The 27,488-nt window shown below is 47.9% G+C and overlaps 1 protein-coding gene and 1 long non-coding RNA gene across 2 annotated transcripts; one reads left to right on the forward strand and one right to left on the reverse strand.

Annotated features, from left to right (window-relative positions):
* Positions 1–99: 99 nt before the first annotated feature.
* Positions 100–20,646, reverse strand: SDR16C5 (short chain dehydrogenase/reductase family 16C member 5). Its single transcript, XM_060610566.3, has 7 exons — positions 20,523–20,646; positions 16,435–16,781; positions 12,413–12,544; positions 9,871–9,970; positions 7,732–7,876; positions 6,695–6,820; positions 100–5,797 (listed from the first exon to the last, which is right to left on the reverse strand). Exons 2-7 carry the CDS (start codon positions 16,765–16,767, stop codon positions 5,704–5,706), a joined length of 930 nt encoding a protein of 309 aa, XP_060466549.1. The 5' UTR covers positions 16,768–16,781; positions 20,523–20,646; the 3' UTR covers positions 100–5,703.
* Positions 20,647–20,756: 110 nt separating this feature from the next.
* Positions 20,757–26,848, forward strand: LOC132664088 (uncharacterized). The gene is made up of 3 exons (XR_009603430.3): positions 20,757–21,153; positions 22,407–22,502; positions 26,596–26,848. It is a non-coding gene; the product is annotated as an uncharacterized LOC132664088 (long non-coding RNA).
* Positions 26,849–27,488: the final 640 nt, after the last annotated feature.

Genomic DNA, 27,488 nt, shown 5'->3' on the forward strand with positions numbered 1-27,488 from the left:
AGCCCCGCGTCAGGCTCTGTGCTGACCGCTCAGAGCTTGGAGCCTGCTTCGGATTCTGTGTCTCCCTCTCTCTCTGCCCCTCTCCCTCTTGTGCTCTGTCTGTCTGTCTCTCTCTCTCTCTGTCAAAAATAAATAAACATTAAAGAAAAAAAAAAAAAAGCTTTACCCAAGCAAGATTTTTGGCAATGATTCAAATGCCCAACGAGTTGGATGAGATAAAGCCATCAGAAGCCCGCTGAGTCATTGATTGAGTGAACAGTATCGTCAAAGCAAACGGGGGCTGGGCTTGAAACACTTTGTAATTCTTCACACCTCTAGTCTGAGGCCGTCTAATCTATGCAGTCTCGAGGAAGGGTAGAGTCTTCAAAGCTTCCCTCCGATGTGGTCTTGGAAAAATAAACAACAAAGAGCCCTCCGGGGCCCCGCAGGGCAAAGGCAAGAGCAAGGAAACACTTCAGAGAGCAGAACCAGGCAACCCCACCTGAGAAAGGGAGTCCTGGGGATTCTGCTTAGCCGGAACCCACGGCTGTGGACCAGCACTGTGTTTCCTCTGGCCCCCACTGTTCTTGAAGGGGAGATTCTCCCCCCTTTTTTTTCTTTCATTTTGTTTCTTTTCTCTTCCTCTCTTCCTAGTCGTGGTCATCCTGCTTCTCATGCATCACTGTGTATTGGGTGTGATGAGGGTAAATGGCTTGTCCTTTACTCTCTTGGTCATCAGGCCAAGCAGGGGCATCTGTGGATTTGACTGAGAGTGCTGCCCGGCACCAGAAATTCTAGACTTGGCGCGGCATGCAGTGACTGGGCAGGGCCTTGAGGTGGGCCTGGCCTGTGGGTTCTGTCTGATAAGAAGGGTACGCGTAGATATTTGAGGAAGTAGACTATGGCAGAAACTGTAAGTCGACACCCAACTTCTGCTCTTGTCTTTTTCAAAAATAACGGAACGCCTGACCTTTGGCTGGCTCACAGCCGTGCAAAATAGAGAGCACAGCCAGCATCCTTTGCAGGTCGGTCTAGTCATGTGACTAATTCTGGGTAATACGATGTGGTGTTTGTGAGGTGCGCTGCATCCGTGGATTGTTTTTTAAAAGAGGTACGGGTGGTCTCTGCTTTCTCTGGATTCCTGCAGCTTGGAACTTGGGCATAATGGCGGAGGTTTTAGCGGTCACTGTAGACTGTGCCCACGAACGACGTTCGGGCTGCAAGCCGTGCGGAGCAGATGCGCCCAGGGGTTTGGGTCCCTGATACACGGAGCACCGTACTAACCCGAACAGCTACCTTAAATATCGGAGAGAAACACACCGCCACCTTCTTTCAGTCCTCCTGACATTGGGTTTTCGGTTACCCCAGCTGAATGGGAGCCTAACGGAGTGAGCAAACCTTGATGCAGGTGGAAGTGGAAAGAGCCTGAACTAAGGTGGTGGCACCGGGGACCCAGAGGGAAAAATCACCTGCCGGTGTTGTTGGAGAGGCAGAGGAGATTTGATTCCTAAAGGATGGGGGAAGTGAGAGATGCAGTCCAACAGAAGTAGAGCATTGCACCGGGGTTTCTAGTCTGGATGGCGTGGACGGAGCCCTGCAGGGGGGTGGGGGGGTGTGGGGGAGGGAGGAGGAGTAATGGGCGTGGTTAGAAGTCCCCAGGGCATCTACACCATGAGGCATCCAAGGGCAGAAACTTGAAGAAACTGATAATTTAAGGAGTGGGCAGTGGAAGAGGCCAGTAGGCTGATGATACCAAGGCCAAGGGCAGAGAGGTTAATAATATCATCATGAGAAGTAAAATAAGATGAGGAATGAAATCCCCAGGGATCCCTGTTGGATTTGGAAGCTGGATGGCTTAGGAACCAACGTGAGGAGAGGAGATGGACAAATCCCTCTGGGCTCCATTTTAAATGATGCTGCTAAAGGAGAGCAGGGCGAGTTGCTGCCCCAGTGGGATGGAGATTTTTGTAAAGTTTATTTTTATTGTTTACAATTTTTTAAAATGTTTATTTTTGAGAGAGACAAAATTTTAAAATGTTTATTTATTTTTGAGAGAGCGCAAGCAGGGGAGGGGCAGAGAGAGATGGAAACAGAGAATCCGAAGGAGGCTCCAGGTTGTGAGCACAGAGCCCGACGCGGGGCTCGAACTCACGAACCGTGAGCTCATGTCCTGAGCCGAAGTCAGACGCTTAACCGACTGAGCCACCCAGGCACCCCTATTTTTATTATTTTGAAGTTTTGCATGGTGTTTAGTGTGCCTACGGGATGCGGGGGGCAACTCTTGGTGGAGAGGTTGAGGGTGTGCAAGAAGGTGCCTCCAAGAAAGCCCTGGAAGGCTCTGGGTGGAGGGCACAGGCCACAGGGTCAGCCCAAGCGGGTTCACTGCCTCCTTGGAGGCTAAGGACAAGAGGGGAAGTGGAGGCAGAAAGAAATGCCCCTGAAGATATTGGTTTGGGTCGCTGAGGGAGTTTGTACTTGTCGGATTCAACTTTCTTGGTGAGGTAGGAGCGGTTACCCTTGGGGAAGAGTGAGTGATGGGCGGGGGGGGGGGGGGTGGAGAGTGAGCTGGGGGTGTCTGGATCAACCCCAGACAGGTCACTATCCTGGAAATGAAGGTGCCTAGGCCGCCCCAAGATCTCTTCACAGAACCATTCCGCCTGGGGCATCTTGCGTCGCCTCGGCTGTGGTCGGCTGGCCCCAATTCTTGGTCGTGTTTCTCTCGAGGGCTGACTCTCAGAGCTTGGGATTGGTTTAGTTTTGCTTTGTGTTTCAGGTACCTCCAATTCACTCCACCTCCAAGATTCGAACTGCTTTCCTTTGACAAACTGCGACCCCCTCAGCGGTAGGACGCGGTGGGAGCGTAGAGATCGCTCATGGCCTGGAGTTCCTTTTCTATCTTGGCATCGGCATGGACTGTTTACATCTCTCCGAATTCATTCAAACCCGCAGTGTGGGGGTGCTTGGAGATGGAGATTTGGGGAGGCAATCAAGGACAGATCCGATCAGGCAGGGGGGCCCTCGTGAGGGGAGTAGTGACCTATAAGTAGCCTTATAGGAAGAGGAACAGCTACAGGTCTCGCTCGGTGCCCGCACATGGAAGAAGGGCCGTGTGAAGACACAGTGCGAAGAGGCCGTCTGCAAGCCGGGAAGAGAGTCCTCACCAGAAACAGTGTTCTCTGGCATCTCGATTTTGGACTTCCCAGCCTCTAACACTACGAGAGAATAAATTTCTGTGGTCGAAGCCACCCAGTCTGTGGTATTTTGCACGGCAGCCTGAGCTGACTCCTACTGCATCACCAAATGAACAAGGAAAAGGACACGGTCACCTATTTTTATCCAGCCAAGCTCAGAATACCGAGTTCTTCTCGGTTCTTGAGCAGCGTGGGGACTACGGGACGCTAGATGACGTCATCCTGGAGGGCAGAGTGCCCGGTCCTGGGGTACAGCTCTCATCCTTGAACCTTTCTCAAGGGTTGCGCCCGTGTTGGGCTCTTGATCATGGCTTCATTAGGACTCCATTTCAAACGACGGCCGGTACGAAACCCGGTTCAAGTGAGAACACTTGCTCCCCGTTGTATTAGGTCACCTTGGTGCACATTACCCTCTGGAACCCTCTCATTTACATGCGCTCTCTTCTCATATGAGCTCTTCAAGTAAATCTGAATTTGTTTAGACAATTTTATGGGTACTGTAAAACCACAATTGAATTTCAGGCCTTTGTAGAGGTCCCGCCAAGATGCACTCCAATTAGAAATAATTGCTGTTAATGCTGTTACGATGTGGTGGCTGCCCGCTATACCCCAGACCTTTGTTCTCCTAAATCCCTCGAGTCTCTTCTTTATTCTTCAGCTAAATAGACAGGCCCCTAGAATATACGCTTTTGGAATCGTAATATAGGAGCGATATTGTGCCTCTCTCTTAATTAACCTTGTTAAGCAAGGATTTGGAACATTAGCTGGTTAGGCTAAGAGGGCCTTTTGAGTCGCTCAATACACATCTGCAGTTGAGTAGGATGTCCCTCTTGTGAAATAAAATGCCTTTTATTCTTTGGCATACCCCAAATACCTTTATTATTCTTTGAGAAATGGTGTGACAGGCTTGTTTAGCGAAACAATGTGTGCAAAGCGCATAGCTTCGTGCCAGGCACAATGAAACCTTAGCTATTGCTTTTATTATTCTAAAACAAGGTTCCCCCCCTCCCCCCTTTCTTTAAGGCTTTCTGAATGAAACGGAAATACAGGGGCAGAGTCAGAATCATGCAGGCGGCTCAAGATAAATCAGTCCGCAGTGGGTTCCACTGATTCCACACTGCCTGAGACCACTGCCTTTCTAAGAGCATCTTACCCCACGACGTTCACGACTTGTTTATTTTGACTCTCACAGGGTCTTCCAAAGCACTTCTCATCCTTTCCTGCTCCCCGTACAAAGGAAGGTAAGAGACAAAGGCTGCTGTTTTTCTCCCGAGGCAGGCGCCCCCTCCCAGGCTGCGAAGGAGTTCCAGGGATACGGTAATGAACACAGTTTTCTTAACCTTGCTTTTATAGTTAATATCCAAATCATGAGAGCAGTTGGCCAGGCCATTAAGCTGCAAGAATACAACAGATTTGAGATAAAGGCAGCATCGACGAACACCAACGCGTAGAATTGCCCGTTCTGTGGAAAAATACAACACGAACCCCAACCTGAAGTGCTAAATTAAACATTTGAAATTAACCACATGGATATGTTTTCTGGACTAACAGGCAGCAGTTAAACTAGCTCAGTAGCAATGTCATTTTCAGAGTCAGAAGCAACCATTCTTTGAGCTCTTCGAGGGAAAAAAATGTGCTCCTGTGTAGACTTTGGGCTAGAGTCACTGTCTCCCAAGTTCATTCAGGGAATGTGCAGGAAGGCTTCCTGACACAGTGGCTCCTGATGTACACTCAGCAGCACTGGCACTTAGTCTGTGAGCACGCAGGGCATTAAGCAGTCAGCGTTGGTGTGACTGTGTTGGGAAGAAGGACACGGGAGGCTGGCCTGTCCTACACCTGGTGGCATAGGCTCAAAAAGGCCAAGGCTGAGAGCAGGGTGATAGAGAACCCAGAGCCCTGTGTCCTCCGTAAAGAGGGCATTCTAGCAATCTACAGTAAAACCTTGGTTTGCGAGCATAATTTGTTCCGGAAGCGTGCTTGTAATCGAAAGCACTTGTACCTCAAAGCGAATTTCCAGAACCACTGGCTAAGTCGTGATCGCGTGACATTCGCTGTCACGTACTACGCGTATTGCAAGACATCGTTCCTTTATCACGTCAAAACTTATTAGGAATGTTTGCTCATCTTGTGGAACATTTGCGGAACAAGTTACTTGCAGTGCAAGGTTTTACTGTACTCATTCATGCTCCTCACCTCTCACTCCAGTTCCCTGCTTCACTTGAGCCACCTCCCCCCGTGACCAAAGTGAAGGGCAGTTCGTGAGAGAGAGGATTATTTTTCTTACCCATCTGTTGCAAGCAGACTTGACAAAAACGGGCTATCTTTTTTTAATTAAAAAAAGAATAACCTAGCCAAAAAGCAGATAGCAACATTATTTGCAAAGGCATCAGTTGAAAATACGAGTCTAGATAACAGAAAAAGAAGGGTACTTGTAGTTTCCAGATACATCCTGTTGGACAAAAATGCTGTTCTCCATCGAAATAAGCATCATGCACCACTGGGTATCGGATGGTATTGGCTGTGGAGCTGGTCTTTAGTGTTTCTTTTTCTTGCAAACGAAGCCATCCATTATGTTAAAGACGCCCATAAAGTCAGACAGAAGCAACGCTATCTTGACAGGCAAGACACTAAAGAGAACACAAGAGAAGTTTCCTTGGTTATTACCATGAAAGCACCTTTGCCAGTTCAGTTGAAGTGCAGTGTCACTGACTTGTTGTAGCTGAAGTCATTGGCATAGGCACACATTCGTGTGCATGCTTCAGGGCCACCCAGGATTTGTCTACTACGTGGGAGGACACTTGCCCGGAGTCTCTCTACCTCTCCTCGCTTTATTTGCATTCACTTGTCTCCCCCCTCATGTCAGTGTCCAAAGCCCACAAAGTGCCGCTGAAGGTCTCGGCGCTGAAACCCAATGGGGAGTCTCAGCACTGAAACCCAATGGGGAGTCTCAGCACCGAAACCCAATGGGGGGCAGGGAGAACAAGCAAGGATGCTCTCTTGTGCTTCCGAGAGGTCGTTATGTTCTCAGGTTTCCCGCCCCCCCCCCATTTTTTTTTTTAACCATCTTATACTCCAAATTTATCCTTCAACTGCCAGCTTTACCCATACCACAGATTCCTGAAATGTTTGGCTTATTATCTGGCCTTAACTTTGGGGCTCTGTCCTCGAGGAAGCATGGACACACTATCTGTTCCAACACGATTATTCTATGATGCCCACAAGAAAAATCATCTCTCCTTAAAAAAAAAAAAATCACTTCAGTCTGTCCACAGATCATTCAGGAAATACACTTCTTTTTGACCATAATGCAATACTAAGAGGGCGGGAAGAATCCAATTGCATTCTCTAGACTCTCACGGGGAAACACTGCCAACTATGGGAATTTGAGATCATGTCAGCAAACAGACACAATGAAGGGATCAAAGATCAGTCCTTTAACAGACAGTTTTTCAGTGGCCCCTCCTGGTAGGGGATAAGTTATTGACTGGCTTATTAGAGAAGTCATAGGAAGGTGATATCCTTACCTTTTAAGAACCATTACGAAGTATAAAAACCTTGGCACATATAAGTACACTTTCTCTTTCAGGATAGCATCGACTATCTTTTCAACCACGTATTCTGGTTCCAGAATCGGTAACAGAAAAGGACGGCTAGGGAGTGAAAAAAAGCAAAAACAAAAAAGCCCAAGTTAATAAATTAATAACAATAAATCTCACAAATCAGGGATAAGAAAGATTATAAGACATTATTGCTTGCTTCTTTCCCTGCCAATTTGACCTATTTCTAGATTTACTGCTTTATTATCAACACGATAATAACAACTTTAATTTGAAATGGCACAAGAGGATTCTAACTCATACACTCAGGTCACAATATGCAGCGAGGTGAAGCCATATTAAATAGCTGCCCGTCATCTCCATGAGATGCAGATTTGGGCATCTGTGTCCCTTCAGTGATTCTCAGTCTTTCCATGGAGACAGGGAAGGGGGCAGGACAGAGTTTGGTGGCAGACAGAGAGTGAGGCCAGGAATGGTGATGGGGGGGTGTGTGTGTGTGTGGGGGGGGTAGGTCCGGTTCCAGGGGTGGTAGGAGCTGGACCCAGCCTTGAGAAAGCATCCACAGTAAACTCAATATCTTCAACACAAAGACATCTGAAGAAAGAAAAAAATTCTGAAACCAATTATAGATCAGGCTGAATCTGAATACCTTTTTGAAGAACATTAACAAATAGAATAAAATAAAATAGGTGGTCCATCATTTTTAAAAATGTAGTTTTATTTATTTATTTTTTTTTTAAAAATTTCAGTGTTTATTTTTGAGAGAGAGAGAGAGAGAGAGAGAGAGAGAGTGAGCATGAGTGGGGGAGGGGCAGAGAAAGAGGGAGACACAGAATCCGAAGCAGGCCCCGGGCTCTGAGCTGTGAGCACAGAGCCCAATGTGGGGCTCGAACCCACAAACTGTGAGATCATGACCTGAGCCCAAGTCGGAAACTCAACTGACTGAGCCACCCAGGCGCCCCCCCTAAAATGTAGTTTTTCTTAAAATCAAAGGACGTACTTACACAGTAGAACAACCTTCAAACATTCCAGTGTTTATAAAAAATGGGCACACAATAGTGGTCTTGACCCCCTTTAGTTTCTGGACTACTGTTTCTATAAATACAGATTCAGCAAATCCATAGGCTGCAAATTTACTTGCACAGTAATCTGAAAAAGGCAAACGACACTGATGTCTATACTGGAGTTTTCAAACGGCATTACATCGAGGTTTCCTCCCAACACTAATACCGACAAAGGATGGGACAAGTTCAGAGTTAGTTTGTATGGCCTTGGTCTGTGCCCACTGCAGCAAGCGAGGGGCGAGTGGGAAGGAACGCTGTCACTTCCAGGCTGGTTGACAAGGACCAAGGGCCCTCCCGGAGAAGCGGGGCTCGGGGGTGCCTCCGGAGGGTCACAATGCTAGACTTCACTTTCACTTTCACCTCGACGGGTCGTCAGACCCTCCGCTAGCTGTTACGCAGGGCACAGCATGTGCAACTAGTCCCCGTCCCAAAGAATTTCAACACAATCAGGGCGGGGAGACACACGTAATAAATAAAATAATACAGGAGGTAGAGTCCAGGCTGAAGAGATCAACGTGGGTCACGACCCTCAGATCAAGTTTTTTCCTAACTATGACTCTTTCTTCCGACTCTTCTGGAGAACGTCTTACGCATCCTGCAGATGCAGGGTGAATGGGAAGTGGCCTTCACGTCCTTGGTGGGCTTTTGGTTTACACTCACTCCAGAGGAATGGAATTACTCATCGTGCTAGATGGCCAAGCTAGACCCAGGGAACGTTAAAACAACATAGATTTTGAACTCGAGGCGTGGAAACGTTTGGAGAAGAAAAGGCATTTCGGTAGACTTTGACTTTCCTTTTCCTCACACAATCAGAAGGGGCAAACCTGTTGTTCATCGTTGTTCTGGAGGGAAAGCAGCTACCGCAACCAGCAAGACTCGGGTCCCCAGATTGGCCACGGGTCAGCCGGTGGGGGGAGGGGAGGGGAGAGGGGGAGTCCCAAGCAGCTTCCAGGGTCCTCTGAGTCATTTGGTGTAAATGCGGTTCACTGAGCCCCTTGATCTCTGAGATTCAGATGAGCCCATATGGCCCGGGACTCGGGCAGCCTGGATCCTAAATGGCACGCCTGGGGATTCTGCTGCCAGGGAGCCAAGAGAACACCGTGGGGATTACAAAAAGCTCACACGTTCCTAAGGTGAACAGGGTGCTGGACGGTCTTGCATCTTTAGACAGATGTGCCAGGGAAAGGACTCAGAGAAGCTGCAAACAGCCCCGTGTGAGTCCAAAGACCCGTGAGGTAATAACAAAATGCGGTGGATTCCAAGGAGGCTGGAGGAAAGGAGGTCCTGCGTTCAGGGAGGTGTGTGTAGACGGGTAGCATCTGGGGTGGCCAGTGGTTCTGAAAACCCGGTTCGCGGAACCGATTCGAACTGTGTTAAGACCGCTGTGCACCGTCTTGAGCCGCGAGTCTTCAACCAGCGGAAAAGCAGAGAGGTTGATTTTCGGTTTCTTGGGCTGGAGAAACTTTCTCCAGACCCACAGCCGAAGGGGACCACTCGATGGAAACTTCCGAAGGCCCAGTGCTTCTCCTCACCATCCTGATAACAGTACCAGGGGATTTGGTGGGGGGGGGGGGGGGGGGGGACTATGCTAACCACTTGTATAAAAAAATTAGCAGTCAGGTGTCTCTCTCTCTTTCTTTCTCTCTTTTAAATGTTTATTTATTTTGAGAGGGGGGGGGGGCACAAGCAGGGGAGGGGCAGAGAGAGAGGGAGAGAGAGAATCTCAAGCAGGTTCCACAGAGCACACAGCCTGAGGCAGGGCTCGATCTCGTGAACTGTGAGATCATGACCTGAGTTGAAATCAAGAGTCGGACGCTTAAGTGACGGAGCCACCCAGGCGCTCCTCTTTCTCTTTTTTTTTCATTCCAGGGGATTGCGTGGACCCAACGATCCCAAAGTGCAGAGTTCAAGTTTGTGTAAGCATATCTGATGGGCAGTTTTGAGGCACAATGTTCTCCACCACTTACCTTGATTTATTCCCCTTTATCATTAGTACCTGAGGTCAATGTTGATTATTCAGAGCTGAGTAAGACAAGCTATAAAAGAGTTTGTGAGTGCAAAATATTACATTTCTCTTACCTGCCAGTTTATTTACTCCAGTTAATCCAGCTGAACTTGAAATGCAAACCAAATGGCCATGATCATTAGCTATCATAGCAGGTAGAAAGCATTTATACGTCTAAGAAAGGCAAAGAAGACTGTTAACCTTTTATACTTTTTTTCAGACGTTTCTGTATGATGAGGAAAGTCTTTTAAGTTCATAAAAATACCTGAAGGCACGGGGATATAAAAATTTAAACATCTGGAAAGTAAGCTTCTTAACTTGTTTAACCTTTAAATCAATATTTTTCTGATGGCAGTTCTAATATTATTAAAAATAATTTATTCAGACTTACATTTTGCTCACATTTGACTTTCAAAAACACACTATTCAGACAGTAATTGAAGCTGTACAGGACAGCCTGAACTATGGTGGGGACAATCCATAAACCAGTAAGAGTACTCGGAGACATGATTATTCAGATTAATATTGCCTTTCTCCCCCAACTTCGGTCATGTTTGAATTTCAAATTTTTCTGAATATTGTTCATCAGACACACCGCTGTTGGCTTTGGTTTAAAAATTCCACTTTCGGGGTGCCTGGGTGGTTTAGTTGGTTAAGTGATATTGGCTCAGGTCGTGATCTCATGGTTCACGGGATCGAGCCTCGAGTCGGGCTCTGCACTGACAGCATACAGCCTGCTTGGGATTCTCTCTCTCCCTCTCTCTGCCCCTCCCCTGCTCACACACGTGTGTGTGTGCGTGAGTGTGTGCTCTCTCTCTCAAAATAAATAAACTTAAAAAACTAAATAAAAACATCACTTCGTCTTGAAATTCATCTCTACTTCTTTGAATAATGGTTTCTTATTTGTATCTCATGTCATTAAAGAGAATATGCTAGAAAAAGAGGACCTATGCTGTGTCTCAGTACTACAGAACACCTTCACTTTTGATTTGGGACCTGGAAAGAAAGAAGGTAAAGGAGAGAGAAATGAGCTTTGATAGAAGATATATTCTACAACAAAAAAGTAATTCATTAAACAGGAATAACTGCATACTTACATGAATTTATGTTTCATATTTACTTTCAAATGTGAGTAATACGGATAAATATGAGAAAAGGGATTTCTTATAAAAGTCAAAGAACGTTTGCGTGCATCGCAATGAGTGTCAGAAAGAAACTAACATGTAGGGAGAGGTGGAAAAACAAAATGAGCCAACAGTGCAGCATAATAAAAAGCCCCCTGAGTTCCGACAGTCTGAGGTGAGTCACTTCTTCCTGGGGACGCATCCCTTGGGAGCATGGTCACCATGAGCTCTCTGACCCTGTAGCAAGTAAGTGCCTGCTCCGTGCAGAGGCTCAAAGAATGTATGCAGACTTGCCCAGACAGAGTGTCAAGAGTAAGGCTAATGTGGGGCAGGGACACGCCAGCATTGTGGGGACAACTAAAGGAAGAGGGAGAGAGAAGGAAAAGACCAAGGACAACAGAGAGGAGGAAAAAGAACCCAACATGAGATTATGGCTTTATCTTCATTCTGGCTGAATAATCTCATTTCATTCTAAAGAAGGAGAGGGACATTTGGGACAGGGTAACATAAATCACTTGCAGTAGCTCCTGAAGGAATGTGGCGGCCGCTTAGTTCTGGATGTTTCCATCTTTCTCCTGGAAACGATGCAGAATGCCAAAAATACCACCACGCAAGGATGCTTTTTGGTGAAACTAGGGGACAGAAAAATAACATTTGAAGGCCACCACATGGGAGTTGGGTGGGGGGTCAGGTGGGAAAGCGTGAGGAGAGGGGAGCTCAGGAGTCTCCAGCAAATACTCCCTCCCAGCAGAGACGCCGCCCAGGGCAACAGGAACAGGGAGAGGCAAGCCGGGGCATGTGAGTGGGTGCGGAGGCATGGCAAGACGGGCTTCAGCAAAGACCAGGAAAACACAACTTCTGCAAGGAAGACCATCACCTCTGAAGATCAGGAGCTGTGCCCCTTAACGTCCATGGTACCTGTGCTGTGCCCTTTAATGTCACCGAGGCTACAGGAAGAAACTTTCCTTTGCTTGATTGGATACTGAGCCAGGTGTTGGATTGGATACTGAGCCATTCTTGGTTTGCCCAGAATAGACCTGATTAACGCCTGTTTATTAATAATGCCCTCTTCCACTTTATTTTATTTTTTGTTATTTCTAGATTTTTTACCTCCTCCACTTTCAAAAGAGTTCCAACTTAGGCAAATGATAAGGTCAGCCTGGTCATGTATGTGGTGTCATTTCTGCGTAGATTCGAGCAAATCTTTTAACTCCTCTGATCCCTTATTTCATTGAGCTGTATCAAGGATTACGCAGGAGGTGCCTAGGATAGGCTGGCGATCGATAAATGATAGTAAAGACATGGGCAAAGTTGTGTCTTTGCAAGATTCCTGAGCAGGGTCTCAGGCAAGTGCAGGCTAAGTTGGATCAGGAGTCTAACACCGAGAAGACTGTGCTTTATTTACACGTGAATACAATTGTAAGGGAATAAGAGGAAGTACGTCTAAATGCCGAGTAACTGTATATTTGTTATGAGACGAAAAAATAATTACCCATAAATGCGCTTTGAAATTCACATCTAAAGACTTTTCTATCAGGTCATCTGGGCAGCTGAGGAAATCGCCGCCTGTCACAACTCCGGCATTGTTGATCAGGATGGAGACATCGCCGACTTCTTTTTTAACCTGAATTGAGTAACAAGAGCCACACCACCCATAGAGTAATTCCTTACATGATCGAAGTTTAATTTTCCCATAGTTTTTAGACGCTTCTTATCCTTGTTAACACAGATGGGGTTTACGTCTTTTGCAAACAAAGCACGTTTCATTTCCCTTGCTGAGTTTGCAGAGCATCAGAGATCCAAGTCTGATGGTTTTCTTCTCATTTCTTCCCCCCTCCACGCCCCCCTTCTTAGGACGGTTCCAACACTGCAGGGCCGTCGGCCTTAACAGAGCGGTTAGAGCTATCCTCATACTTAAGCGATCAGTCGCTTTGTTGCAGGCTCTGTGTATGTAGCAGGTGAGTTCAATCACTGTGACAGGACATAAGGCATTACAGGCGTGACATATAAATTAAGACCCAGCCCACACTGAGAGGGGGGCGGAGCAGGAGGGTGTGGAGGAAGCACAAAATTCCTAAACACGTTTTACACTCGAGGCACAGCGCAGAACCTGTCTGTCCTGCTTGGGCTAGTGGGCTGGTTTTCTTCTCCCTGACACAGGCTTCTGGGTGCTAAGATGTGTCAAGAGAGGATCTGAGTGGGCTCCATTTGCCGGCCCGAGTAGGCACTCAGTAACTTTTATTTCAGAAATAAAATGTCTGGACGTGACTCTGGGGCCTTCCGCTTACGGTGAATCTTTAGCTTGTCATCTTGGCTCTACTGGCAGAAGTGAGCACGGGATTTTCCAGGATTGGCCACGCGAGAGGGTGGTGCCCCTCTGCTCCCTTCTGTGTTCTGAATTTCATCACTGTGATCTGTATCACACAGCAGGGCCTCTGTCCCCAGGTCAGCGACAGCCACCGGCTGCAGGTGCCCCATGCTCAACAGGAAGCTCACGCAGTACTCTCACATCTCTAGCTCTGTGTGTGTGTGTGTGTGTGTGTGTGTGCGCATGTGTGCACCTGTGTATATGGGTGCAGTCGGCACAGAGGGGGGCATATTACTGACACCACCTGAGGCTGTCTGTCATCTGAGGTTGTGGGTCCTAGCAACGAGGCTGATGTGTTGGGTATTTATTTGTTACCCAACTAGATGGGTGGCCTAGGGAAAAACCTTAGGACGAAATACAGACTAAGAAAAGCTCACGCTTCATGGTAGAGTTTTCAGATAAAAGCATCCAAAACAATCTAAATTAGAGTTTTATTTGGAGAGTAGCTAAAATACGTCGCCAAGTTCAAGCTGAACGGCTGTCAAGGCTAGCCACAACCAGCCCTACCTGAGGCAGAGTCAGGTACGGCCTTCCGGTCACGGAATAATGAGTAAACCACAGGAACGGAAGGCACAGCGCGAGGAATGTCGCCAATGGTACTGTGGTAGTGTTGCACGGTGACACCACACCTGTGGTGAGTGGGCCGTGACACATAACAGTGTTACCACGTCACCATGTTGGACACCTGAAGCCAGTGTGCCATTGTGTGTCAGCTACACTCAACTGAAAAAAAAAAAAAAAGAAAGAAAAAAAGAAAAGCTGGTCCCGGCTGTGGACCGGAAGACAGTACTAGCATTAGAGGCTGATGCGTTAGCTCAGAGTCAGGGCTGGCAAGGCTAGAAGTGACATCCAAGGGAAATAAACAGGGGCATGTATGTCCACTGTGGCCTCTCACATAGATCAAGCGTGCTCTCAAACACTTGACCGAATAAACATCCGACTTTAATTTCAAAATGGCCTCCAGGGGCGCCTGGGTGGCTGCGTCTGTTGAGCCTCCGACTTCGGCTCAGGTCATGATCTCATGGCCCATGAGTTCGAGCCCCGCATTGGGCTCTGTGCTGACAGCTCAGAGCCTGGAGCCTGCCTCGGATTCTGTGTCTCCCTCTCTCTCTGCACCCCCCTCCCCCACCAGTGACTTATGCTCTGTCTCTCTCTGTCTCTCAAAAATAAATAAATTAAATAAAAATTAATTAATTAATTAATTAATTACATTAAATTTTTTTTTTTAAATGGCATTTAGGCTTGTATCTTTGCAGTATATGAAAATTATATCTCTATGAATCATACTTTAAATGTACGGGGCTAAGCATCCGTGATAAGATTTTTCATGTGAATAACCTTCCTTCCTATTGATTTATCTATTTAGCATATAGGTTGATCTTCATCTATTTTTTTTTTTTCTTTTAAAGGACTCTCTTGTTCCAAAGTCTGCTTTCTCCCTTTAAATTAAACTTGGAAAGACATCATGAGTATTCAGCCCCTGCCACATTAGAGCCAAAGGGACCAGGTTTAACTGTATGTGACTTACATATTTATTACTGACCAATGACAGCCTAATAAAATGCTCACCCATGGGATGAGAGTAAGCTTGTCAGTATCGTGTACAAGAGACAGAGGGTAGCATCTAAGGTAAAGGCCACCGACTCTAGTTTTTAACTAGTTTCCTTCTTCTGCAATCACTACGCTCCTCACTGTAAGAATGTGGCCACAGACCCCGGCTGACAGGTCTAGTGACATTCCCACACAAGCTGTGCCCGCCTGTCAGTTAAGCACTGAACTTTGGCTCAGGTCACGATCTCACAGTTTGTGGGATCGTGGGTTCGTACCCCGTGTAGGGCTCTGTGCCGACAGCGCGGGGCCTGGCGCCCGCTTCGGATCCTGTCTCTCTCGCTCTCTCAAAAATAAGTAAACGTGAGGAGTGCTGAGAGGAGTTGTTTGCAGTCGGCACGAGTGAACATGCCAGGGGATCGGTGCTTTAAGTGCCCAGGGGTGAAGCTGTGAGCTCAGCAATAGCAGAGACATACTTGTGCTTCGAGGGAGGCGCGCGCTTGTCAGGTTTGGGTCCCCGCATTGTACCGGGCTGCCTGCGACGGAGGCTGCAGTTACCGATGCGGAAAACTGAAACAAAACTTCAAAGCACACCCACCAGCCGGTGACCTGCCAACCTTACCAGGAGACAGTGAGGTGGGAAGCAGCAAAGGGGATTCGACTCAGGGCCTAGAGATTGTGCCAGAACATTCCAACGTGGCGGGTTCCTTCCTTCTCACTAAACTGGGGAATTCTGGGTGTTGCCACAAGGGCGGCCCAGGACAGTGATGTGTGGAGTACTCATGCCGACGCGAGGGGACAGAAATCCTCATGAGGGAGAGGAGGCAGCCATCGTGCGACTATGTGCCTCCACGCACTAAGGAAACCCTTACCGTTGCCTGCTGGAGTGGTGACGTCCTGCCAGCCTTCTTTGCACGGGCAGCGGTATCACCGCCTGAGGAGCAACTGTGGTCAAGGGTCTTTGGGATGAATACAATATTCTGTTTTTCTCATGACTATTTAGGCGAAATATACATTCACGTGAAAGGCACCGTGGTGTGGTGGAAATAGCTGGGTTTAAACTCAGACAGGAAACGGGGTCGAGTCCTGGCTTAGTCACGTGCTAGCTCCGGGACCCTGAGCAGATTGTTCAAGATCTCTGTGCCCCCTTTTCCCTCCAAGAAAGGGGCTGCCCCCTGCCTCTCCTACTGTAACAGGGGAAAGCACAGCCCGTATTGCCTGGTGTGTAGTTGGTGTATTCTGGCTGGAGTCAACAGACTCAAGGCCAAGCTCGGTCTTTGCCACTTGTTAGCTGTTTCTTGGGTGAGCTGCTTACCTCCCTCAGCCTCGGTTTCCTTATCTGTCAAATGAAGATAATATCGGACCTCACTTTATAAGATTATGATACAATATAGATGGGCTGCTTAGCATGGTATATTGTATACAGTGACCTCTCAAAAATCCTCGTTCCCACTCCCCGATACTTTTTAAATTAAAGGGATGCTGGAGACAGGCAAATCCGCACTGAGCAAGGGGTTGAGACAAAGAGAAGGAGGCACGTGAGCGAATCTGTAGAGAGAGCTCACCGCCCACGGGAGATGGCGAGACGCAACACCTACCTGCTCGGCCACTCTGTATATTTCTTCCTTTTGGCTGCAGTCGCAAGTGTAGGCATAGACTCTTGTGGCTCCGGCTTCCCGAGCCATCCTGCATGTTTCCTCGTTCCCCTCCTTGTTGACATCCCAGAGGACCAGCACCGATCCGAGGTGGGCAAATCTGAGGGCCAAGAGCCTTCCCAGTCCTCTCCCAGCACCGGTGATGAGCACGATTTCACCGGCAACGTTCTTCCGTGGTCTGGGGATGAAGGTGAAAATCAGGGTCTCCAGAAGAGCAATCACTGCTTTTCCTAAGAAGGTGATCAATTCCTTGGTGAACTTCAGGTTGGAAGCCATGCTGTGGCTGAGACCTACAGAGAAAGAGAGACCCACGTAAAGACCTCGGGGACCATTCCCTCTGAGTGTGCCATCTACGTGGAGCGCAAGCTTTCTGAGATAGTGGAAGAAACTGGCTGTGTAATTGAAGCTTCTCTCTTGGTAGCAGATTCTGAACTTAGAAAGGGCAGGGGGCCCACAGGGACTGCGTCTTGGCCAACTTTCATTCGCAGCACCAAGCAGGGCACACATCTGAGTGCTGTACAGGACAGAAATGTTCACTCCCCAGGCACTGTAACCGTGTCAACATTTGACCCGAAGAAGAAGAAAATTATTTCTCCTAGTTAACCTTTCTTAACAGTAATCACAAAAGCCCTGTTGGTTGCATCGTGCTTGAGTGCAATGCTGGCCCACGATATGTGCTTTGGGAACGTCATCATGTGACTCGGGTTCAGAGTGCTGCTCCCCCAGAAGTCACCCGATAGGTTTGTTGAATGAATAGAAGGCCTGCCCTGTCACTCGTACAGGGCCATAGCTTACATCCTGTTATCAGTTACTCACACGTTAGTGAGAGTGAGTTTACTAGATGCTTTACGAAAGACCTGCTGGGAAAGAAGGGTAGGTCTTATTTCCTACGGTGTGAGAAGACATGTGTAGCAGGGGGGCTACTGTGCTGGGGGTGGGAAGCTTCTCTGAACGGGGTGCCCGATTGAGAGGCACAGAAGAGGTGAGGAGGTGTCCTTCATTAAAAAACAGCAGGAGGTCACTTGTTTTGCAGTTTGGCGGAGGACAGACTAGTCACGGCTCATGACGATGGGTGGAGAGGTTCATCGACAGCAGGGCTTGGGGCATGGTGGGACCCTTAGGAAATTGTTGGGGGCTCAATTGCTGTTTCTTGTCTCATTCTACGGATGGAGCTGGAGATCACAACGAATGGGGATGTGGTTCACCCAAGGCCTTGGCTGCCGTTTAGCGCAGGGCCTGCTGAGTTCATTTATTACGTCCGCCGAGCACCGATGCCGGGCAGGTCTGATGCTGGGCACTGGAGCTGAGGGGGTGGGTAGCCTCCCATGATCCCTGCCCTCACGAGCAAAGGGTTAGTTGAAGAAACAGACATTGAGCCAAATAAATAAAGAATGACAGGGTGCTATGGAGAGTAGACGGGAGATCTGATTTAGACCGGGTGCTGGTGAAGAAGCAACAGGAGGGATTTGCCGGAAGGTGGCATTGGAGCAAGTAGTCAACTGATGAATGGCCAGCGGTAGAGAGAGCTGGAAGCAGCTTGACCGACAGAGGGGAGAAGGAGCCTGAGGCTCGAGGAAGGTTTGGCCTGTGTGTCCAACACGGCCCAAAGAATTAGAGCGCTGGCGGTAGGGGGCATGGATGTGGCGGGGTGCTGGTTTCACCAGGCTTTGGATGAAATGGCCCTCAAAGTCTCCGCCGTCTTTGCTCACATTTATTTTCACACAGTCGCCTTTGGATGACTGACTGGGCGTCTCAGGCCCTGCGCGGTTTGGAAGGAAGGTGCTTTGAAGGGCAGACGGCGGTTGGCACGCTCTTATTTTAAGCTCACTCGCGGGGCGTGTGGCTTGAGAGCTACAACAATGAGGGTCAGACTTCCCCCAGTAATAGGGCACCCCGGGCACCCTCCCCCGGCTGCAGCCTGGTCGCCACTAACACTTCTTCCGGGGGAAACCCACACCAGCTTATCAATGCCCCCTCCGGGAGAACCACTGTGTAAACCCACGCCCAAAGGCCAGAGGTCCACGTCTCTCCTCGCGGGACTCCAGCACCATCTGGGTGCTTAGAAGTCTCACCCCTGACCTGGGGGAAGGTTCTTAATGCCACAGGCTCTAGACTCCAGCACTCTACCATCTCCACATGGGCATGACCTAAGACCCGGGGCAAGGTCTTACCACTTATTGCTGTCTCGGCAGATGCTTACTAGGTTCTTAAGAGCCTGGCATCCTGAGGTCTGCCCCGGGCATCTGGGGTTTAGGGTGTCTGCTGGGGATCTGCACAGGTAGTGAGGTGTAGAGATTAAAGTGTGCACTGGGGGGCGTCCGGGGGGGGGCTCAGTCGGTTGTGAGTGTCCGACTTCGGCTCAGGTCATGATCTCACCAGTTTGTGAGTTCGAGCCCCACGTCGGGCTCTGTACTGACAGCTCAGCGTCTGGAGCCTGTTTCAAATTCTATGTCTTCCTCTCTCTCTGCCCCTCCGCTGCTCGCACTGTCTGTCTCTCGCAAAAGTAAATAAACATTAAAAAAACATGACAGCGCGCGTTGGAATTCTGGATCTGCCACTGACTTCTCGGCAACCTTGGTAAAAATGATTTTATCTCTTGTGCCTCAGTTTCCTCTTCTAAATAAGGGGATTCCACAGCAGGCACCAAAATGGGGGCATATGTGGAAGTCAAAAGACTTAATACAGGTAAAGTAATAGGGTGTGTAATATGGCCACGATGATCTCTTATGAAATTTCTGAGCCAATTGGAAAGAAAAAAAGGTCCTCGTTGCTCTGCACATGGCTCCCTCCAGGGTGCATGGGGTGGGGATGGGGCAAGAGGGATTGGGCTGGATTTCAGCACCTGCCGGCAGGTTACTCATCATCTCCGGTTCTACTCCTAAAGCTCATCACATGGGGGCCTTGTTAGAACAAAGCCAGGCACGTAACAGCAGCAAAATGCCTGTGCCTGAGCTAGAGCTCCGACTGACTTCCTGCTGGCATGTGAATTATAATCCCTGGTCATAACAACAAAGGACGGTTATAGGAAGTATCCTTAGCAACAAAAGTAAACACGGGGTTCGGTTTCAGTGTCAAGACTGTGCCTTATGTAGTTACAGAGCATATTGAATGTAATCAGGTTATAGACACCTCTTTGGTGTCTCCATCCCACGGCCTCTCACCACTTGGTTCAAAAGCGGAACTAACTGGGGGAGCCTGGATCGGTTAGAGCCGGCGACCCTTGATCTCAGAGTCGTAGGTTCAAGCCCCACGTTGGGTATAGACAGCTTATTTTATTTTATATACTGTTTTAAATTTCTTAAAAAGTTTATTTCTTTTTGAGAGAGAGAGAGAGAGAGCAAGGGAGGGACAGAGAGAGACAGGGAGACACAGAATCCAAAGCAGGCTCCGGGCTCTGAGCTGTCAGCACAGAGCCTGACACGGGGCTCAAACTCACGAACCCGTGAGATCGTGACCTGAGCTGAAGTCGGATGCCCAACCGACGGAGCCACCCAGGCGCCCCAGAGCTTATTTTCAAAAAGAAAAAAAAAAAACAAAAAAACACAGTAGGCTTAACTATTTGGGGGCAATGTGAGCAGGTGCCTTTCTCTTCCCAGCCCAGGAGGCAGCAAAGTGCTCGGTAAGAGGTATGGGATGAATGGGGGGGGGGGGGGGGGGGGTGCGGCGGGGAGGGAGAGGCAGACGCACTGAGCAGCAGAGAGCTGGGGACCAAGGCAGCGTGGACGGAAGAGGATACCAGGGACGGATCCCGCCCTCTGCTCCGGGACGGGGAGGGGACGCTAGCAGCCCTTCCTTCTGGGTCTCGCGAGTCTGAATCTCGGGGACAAAGGGGCGCTCCCTCCGGCTCACCTGCCCGCGCCCTTCCCCCACCCGACCACCCTACCCGCCCCCCCCCCCCCCTCCCGCCACGGTGTCACAGCGTTGCCGCCCGCGGGTGCGGGTGCGGGTGCGGGCGCTGGCGCGGCGCGGAGCCCCGTCCCCGTGGAGGTCTTGCCCGGCCCTGGCCCCGGATCAGGACTCGGGTAACTCACCCGGGACACGCTGCCCTCGCTGTCCGCGGAGAAGCAGTCCCTGCTACGCGCACCGCCTCACTGGCTCGCGGCGGGCGAGGCTCAGGGGTTTATTCCCGCAGCTGGCCCGAGGCCAAGGGTAGGTCAGCCGCGCCCGCGCAGTGGGTGGAGCCGCCGGGGGCTCCCGCAGGCCACGTAGGCCCGCGCTCCTTCTTTCCTGCCTCTTCCCCCTGGCGGCCAGATGTACAGGCCGGACATTTATTTGGTCGCCGTGGCCGGACGCGCGGCGGATTTCGAAGAGAAGAATCATCCCAGGGTGTCGAAAAATTCCGATATCCAGGCTGCCTCCTGGATTATGAAGTCAGAATTTCTGGGTTGGAAAGGGCCCAGGTATCAGCACGGAAAAAGTTCCCCAAGTGTTTCCAAAGAGCAGTCCCGAGGGTGGGAACCGTTGTGTTAGAGAACAAAAAGGAGGCAAGGTGCAGAGTCCTTGGAGGGGGGGCGGGGTGGGGGGGCGACGCGGTTTGCCCGAAGGGAGCCAGGTCAGGTCTCTGCGCCTCGCAGAACGGGGCACAGATGCGGAGTTCTCCAGCAGAATCTGACTCCTGCAGTCAAGGTCGACAGCTTCTCTGGACCTGTGGCTGTAAGGAAGGTGGGTGTGGGAGAGACGCTTGGAAGGAGTGGGGTGCTGGGCAGGAGTGGGTGCGGCGCTGGCAGGAGGCCAAGAAGTAGGCGGGGGCGAAGTTGGTTCTAAGGAGATGAGGTTGATGGCTTCTCGGCCTTTTGGCTAAGATCAAGTGTAAGGAGATGAGGTTGAGAAAAAGTCAACAATGGACTCTGGCCCAACCATTGTTTATTGAACACCTGTGTGTACAAAGATCTAGAAGATAGAGCAATGATGCAACCGTGGAGAAAAAAAGATGTTCAGTTAACATTAGATAACCCTCTAATACCGCACACATCACTGCTGAAAGGCTTTATTATGTAGGGTGGAGTTTGTTGGGTGGCCTAAGAAGCTGAAATATCAGTGAGTTATGGGGTGTTGAAGGAAAACCGGGGAGTGAGGGTAAGACCGCATTTGGAATTCACCCAGGGTGGGGTGGGACACACGTCAGTGGTGAAGGCTCAAAAGGAGAGCAGGTTAGCCAGTTGGGTGTGGAAAGAACCGCACAGTTTTCCCTACGAAGGAACACTAGGTTGTATGAGCCTGGAAAAGCAGGTGCAGGGAAGAGCCTTGAATGTCATTTCAGCACGCAGGAGGTTACTTACTTGTGTTCTGTAGGCTGCGGTGAGCTGGGGAAAGCATTTGCCTAGCTGTGCTGTCTGAAGGTGAACGGGGCAGGCCGGGGGTGCCCTGGTTTTAGCTCTGTAATGATCGCATGAAGGTATGTGCCGTGCAAGACTCTGTATGGCTCCGGAGAACGGCAGAACTTTTCGGAGCGATGGGGAGACTCATTCCTGAACCGCACATGTATGGATGATAGTGTCGAAAGTTCAGAAATAACAGGCATAAAACCAGCGAATCACCAAAGCAGCAATTAGTCAAAGCTTATTGCGCACACACCAGAAAGTTTGCACGCTGGAAACACACACAGACCAAGACGTGGAATGAGTGTCATACTAAAGCAGCTTGTATAGTGAGAACGCAGTGACTTTATTCTTCGCTGCGATTGGTTGTAATGTCAGAATCTTCTTAAATGATAAGAAACTGGGTCAGTGGTTACCACATACCAACCTTGGGAAACAGTTCTAGTTTTGTCAGAGGTATAGGCAAGAAAGAACCAAGGTCAAGGGAGTCTTACAAAATAAGCTGAAATTCAGTTTTGCTTTCATAACGACACTGGTATTGTCTGCTCAGGGAATTTTCAAGGCTGGTCTCTGATGTTTTTTTTATTCTAATGATAGACATATACGCCTTGTGCCTGGTGTGTGGACGATAGGGGCCAGCCTGGATGAGGAGAGGTTCCAGGCTTCGGAGACAGAATGGGCCAACATGTGGAGGTGAGTGATACCAGGGAGTGGCAGTGGACTCTGGCCCAGACGAATGGGTCACGGCCTTCAGAGCACACCTCCTGCCTGTAAGAAATCAGATGGGCAGCCAGTGGAAAACACCAGCCTACGTACTCTCTGTGTTTTCTCTGGACAAAATTCTGGGCTGTTACTTTACTTTCTGGTGAGAAGTTCAGAGTAGACCTCGGGAAAGAAATCGCGAGCATTATTAGAAATCTCATTAAAACAAATATGAATGGAAAGCACTGGGCAGTCTCACTGATGGTATCTTCATTAAAGGAAGTGGAGACCTTCATGTTTGGAGAAGACCCCAATCCAATTTTACTTGATGTGGGGGAAACTCAGTGCGTTGACGATAAGCCTGAGAGGTGAGAAAGTATTTTTAAAAGGTTCTTTGCGGCAAAGGCTAGGAAAAGCCCATTTAACGCTGAAAGATGTAGACTAGGCTAATGAATATATGAAAACATGCTCTAACTTCATCCTTAGCAAAATGAATATTAGAATGTTTCTTGCCTTCCAAAATAACAAATATTAGGGGCACCTGGGGGCTCGGTTGGTCAAACGTCTGACGCTCGATTTCAGCTCAGGTCATGATCTCACAGTTCGTGGGTTCGAGCCCTGCATTGGGCTCCTTGCTGACGGCATGGAGCCTGCTTGGGATTCTGTCTCTCCCTCTCTCTGCCCCTTCCCTTCTTTGCCTCTCTTTCTCTCTCTCAAAATAAATAAATAAACTTAAAAAAAACCCCAAACCCCCCAAAATAACAAATATTAGAAAAAAGAGCAAGCCTTCATAAAGGGGTGATGTGATTTATACATTTCTGGAGAACCAGTATGTCTCAAGAGCTGGAAAGGTAAATAGCTTCTCACCCAATTCTACCAATGGGACTTTATCTTTACAAAATAATCAGGTATCATTTGTTAACTCCAGGAAGGGAGTCATGGGTTGGAAAGGAAACTTTTGACTGTACTGTATTACTCTTCTGGAAATAAGTATGTCATTAAAAAAGCAAATTGACCATTAGTTTCTGGCAAATATGCGCAAATGGGAGTACTCACAGCCATTTTTGAAAAAATAAAATCATGTTTTTTTAAGGGCATAGGAAAATACACAATGTTAGCTTTCAAAGCAAGGTATCATTTTTAAATAGTGAATTTTTTTCCTTTGTGTCTTTTTGTATTTACCGAATTTTCCATTATGTACACATTTGTAGTTCCCAATGAAAATGTTGTTTAGAGCCTACATGCACAGACATTTCCATTCAAGATGGCAGACTGAGAGATGCACTTACATCCTATTTTCTTCCAAGATTCCATTGAAATGAAAAGGAAGATATAAAAATGTGAATAAAAACATAATAGTGCTTAAAGAAAGAAAGGGACTACCAGTGAGGACTAACTAGAACTTAGTAAGCAGATGGGTTCCATTTCCAGAAACCACAGCAAAAGACACCTTAACCTAAAACACACCTGGGGAAGGCATTGCAGAAAGGGGCCCTTCTTCTCAATGGAATTCCTGAATAACTCGCATTCAGTAAACGAACCCAGACAATGGAAATAGAACATGGGGCATCCAGATGGAATTAGAGTCTTGACGTAAGAACAAAAAGACGACAGTCTTGGAATCCAATATAGGACAATCGATTTGTAATTTGGGGCTAGGCAAGGAAATCCCATCAATCGTTCCTTTGACTCCATAAAAAATGTAAACTTCTGCACAGCAAAGAAATATCATGAGCAAAGTAAAATGACACACAATAGAGTAGGAGAAAATATTTTCACATAAAGAATTGATACTTAGCCATACTTGATAGCATTTCTTGAAGCCAATTGGAGTTAAGGCAGTCGGAAAAATGGGTGGAGGAATGCAGAGGCAGTATATACGATGGAATATTATTCAGCCAGAAAAAAGAATGAAATCTCGCCATTTGCAGTGACACGGTTGGATCTACAGAGTATGGTGCTAAGTGAAATAAGGCTGTCAGAGAAAGACAAACACCGTATGATTTCACTCAAAAGTGGAATTTAAGAAACAAAACAAATGAGCAAAGGGGTTCAAGAGAGAGGGAGAGACAAACCACGAGACAGACTCTTAACTATAGAACAAACTGAGGGCTACCAGAGGGGAGGCGGGTGGGGGCATGGGTTAAGTACGGATTGGAATGAAGGAGGGCATTGGTCGTGATGAGCAGTGGGTGATGTATGGAATTGTTGAATCACTACATCGTACACCTGAAACTAATATAACACTGTGTGTCAACTAACTAGCGTTAAGTTAACAAACTTAAAAAGAAATGCGTAGGCAATTCATAGGCAAATAAATACAAATGACTGAAGACCTCTGAAAACGTGCTAAATTTTCCTGATATTCAGGAAAATGCAAATTGAATAGGAATAGTGTTTTTATTCATTCATCGATCCTGTGATATTAAAAAGTTAGCTAAAGCTCCAGGAATGGTGAGCACGTGAGAACACAGACATTCTCATGGGCTGGCACACCCTTCGTGGAAGGCAACTGGGCCGTGAGTGTCGTGCCTTGTGATGCTTCTCTTTCAAGTCTAAGAATCACCGAAGCTGATTTGCAATGGCAAAAAATTAGAAACTACTTCAATGCCCATCTATTCCCTTATTCATGGTATAGTCGCCTAACAGAATTCTAGGAAGTGGACAGAGGCAATGAAGTTAGAACTATCTTTACCATGAGGAAAAGATCTCCAGGGTGTGTTAAGTGAACGAAAAGTACAGAATTACTCCATTGAAGTTACATGGTGTACATTGTATACAACTGAAGTACATTGTGAGCGTGTGACTCTGTGTGTGTGTGTGTATGTGTGTGTGTGTGTGTGTGTGTGTGTGTGTGTAAGTACAGACAGAACCATTCCCAGTGGTTACCAAAGAGGGGAACAGAATTGAGTGAGAGGCATGTAGGGAGGCTTCTCATGTTATGATAGATGTTTCCGTATTATTAGACTTTTTTTTTTAATTTTTTTTTAATGTTTATTTATTTTTGAGACGGAGAGAGACAGAGCATGAATGGGGGAGGGTCAGAGAGAGGGAGACACAGAATCTGAAACAGGCTCCAGGTTCTGAGCTGTCGGCACAGAGCCTGACGCGGGACTTGAACTCACGGACCGCGAGATCATGACCTGAGCCGAAGTCGGCAGCTTAACCGACTGAGCCACCCAGGCGCCCCCGTATTATTAGACTTTGTATAAATGCCATGCATTATTTTATAACATCAAAAACCAAAATAATGATTAACATGTACATACTTCCAGGAAGCCTGGGTAGCTCAGTCGGTTGAGCCTCTGAGTCTTGATTTCAGCTCAAGTCATGATCCCAGGATCATGGGATTGAGCCCCACATTGGGGTGTGCAGTGAGTGTGGAGCCTGTTTAAGATCTTTCTCTCTCTCCCTCTGCCCCTCTCCCCCACCTGCGTGCTCTCTCTCTCTCAAAAACAAAAGTACATATTTTCTGTTTAAAAAGGACTCATTTTAAGAACACATGGTCCTTGGGGATTTCTTTGCAAAATAGTGGAAGAAATCTAGTCACCTGATGACACGTTCAGAATATAGTAGTTTTACCAAAATGTATTATTTGGGGAATGCTGTCTTGATTTTGGTGGAAGGAGATTATAGCATTTTCAGAACAGCACAGACCTAGCTTAAAGGTAGATTTGGTTTGTCCCATGACAAGACGGGAGCAGTGCAAGCTGGACCAGAAGCAGGAAACAGGTACACGCGACTCATGTGAAAGAGCAGAGGAACACCACCCAGGAATAAGGCACCCCCCCAAAAAAAAAACAAAAAAAAAACAGGAAGAATAATTAATCCAAGCGTTGAAAGAGGCGGGGAGGGGGGTGTGGCATTTGTACTGCCACCTTCTTGGGGAAGTAACCACATTTCAAGGAAACTGAGAAGTTTCAGAAAGGTCCGGCTCTGGAGAGACACGATTGGATATCGCTGTGAATGACATTTCTCTGGTGGGTCCGGCTCAGAGCCAAAGCCTCCCCAATCTGCCCCTCCTGGAAAAACACAAAGAGAAGCAGTGCTATATGTTTATTTTTGTTCCCCTATTTATTCCAAGGTCATTATCACCTCTGAAGAGCTTTCAAAAGAACCCATCACTGAGCGATCATGAATTTATGGTAATGAGTTTATGCAGATTTCACCTGGTTTGTTATGCCTCGGTTGCTTAAACATGTTGGAAGGCGACTCAAACACAGCCGATGTCTCATGGCACACATAAATTTTCTCCTCTTTTTATCTTGCCTTTCTCTTCTTGAATTTCTTTTTCCCTTTTTTTTATTAAAAAAATTTTTTAATGTTTATTTTTGAGACAGAGACAGAGCGTGAGCATCTTGAATTTCTTTTTCCCTTTTTTTATTAAAAATTTTTTTTTTAATGTTTATGTATTTTTGAGACAGAGACAGAGGGGCAGAGAGAGAGGGAGACACAAAATCCGAAGCAGGCTCCGGGCTCCGGACTGTCATCACAGAGCCCGACGCGGGGCTCAAACCCACAAACTGTGAGATCATGACCTGAGCTGAAGTCGGATGCTTAACCGACAGAGCCACCCAGGCGCCCCTCTTTTTTTCCCTTTTGATTCTACTTTTGATCAGTGTGAATACTAGCGGCGAAGGGCATCAACTTCCTGTATTGGTTCTAGAAGAAGTTGTTGATGGTGGCTCTGTGATCAGGATGAGGAGCTAGGCAGGCGGTCCGCCCCCTCCTCCAACCTCCACCCTTGAAAGTTTTACTGAGGTGCAATTTGCACGCTAGAAAGCTCACTTATTTTAAGTGTACAGTTTAATTTTGGTAAATTTATACAGTTTTGCATTACTGGGGTGCTTCCCATCACCCCAATATATTCTGTCTGGAGCATTTTAAACCCACTATTTGGCTTAGATTTGTTGGGCAGTGGAGGTAACACAGAGGATATAAATCCTGTCCCCAACACACGGTGTCTAGGGTGCCCCC

The sequence above is a fragment of the Panthera onca genome, chromosome F2 (assembly GCF_046562875.1).
Source record: "Panthera onca isolate mPanOnc1 chromosome F2, mPanOnc1 haplotype 2, whole genome shotgun sequence".
Lineage (NCBI taxonomy): Eukaryota > Metazoa > Chordata > Mammalia > Carnivora > Felidae > Panthera > Panthera onca.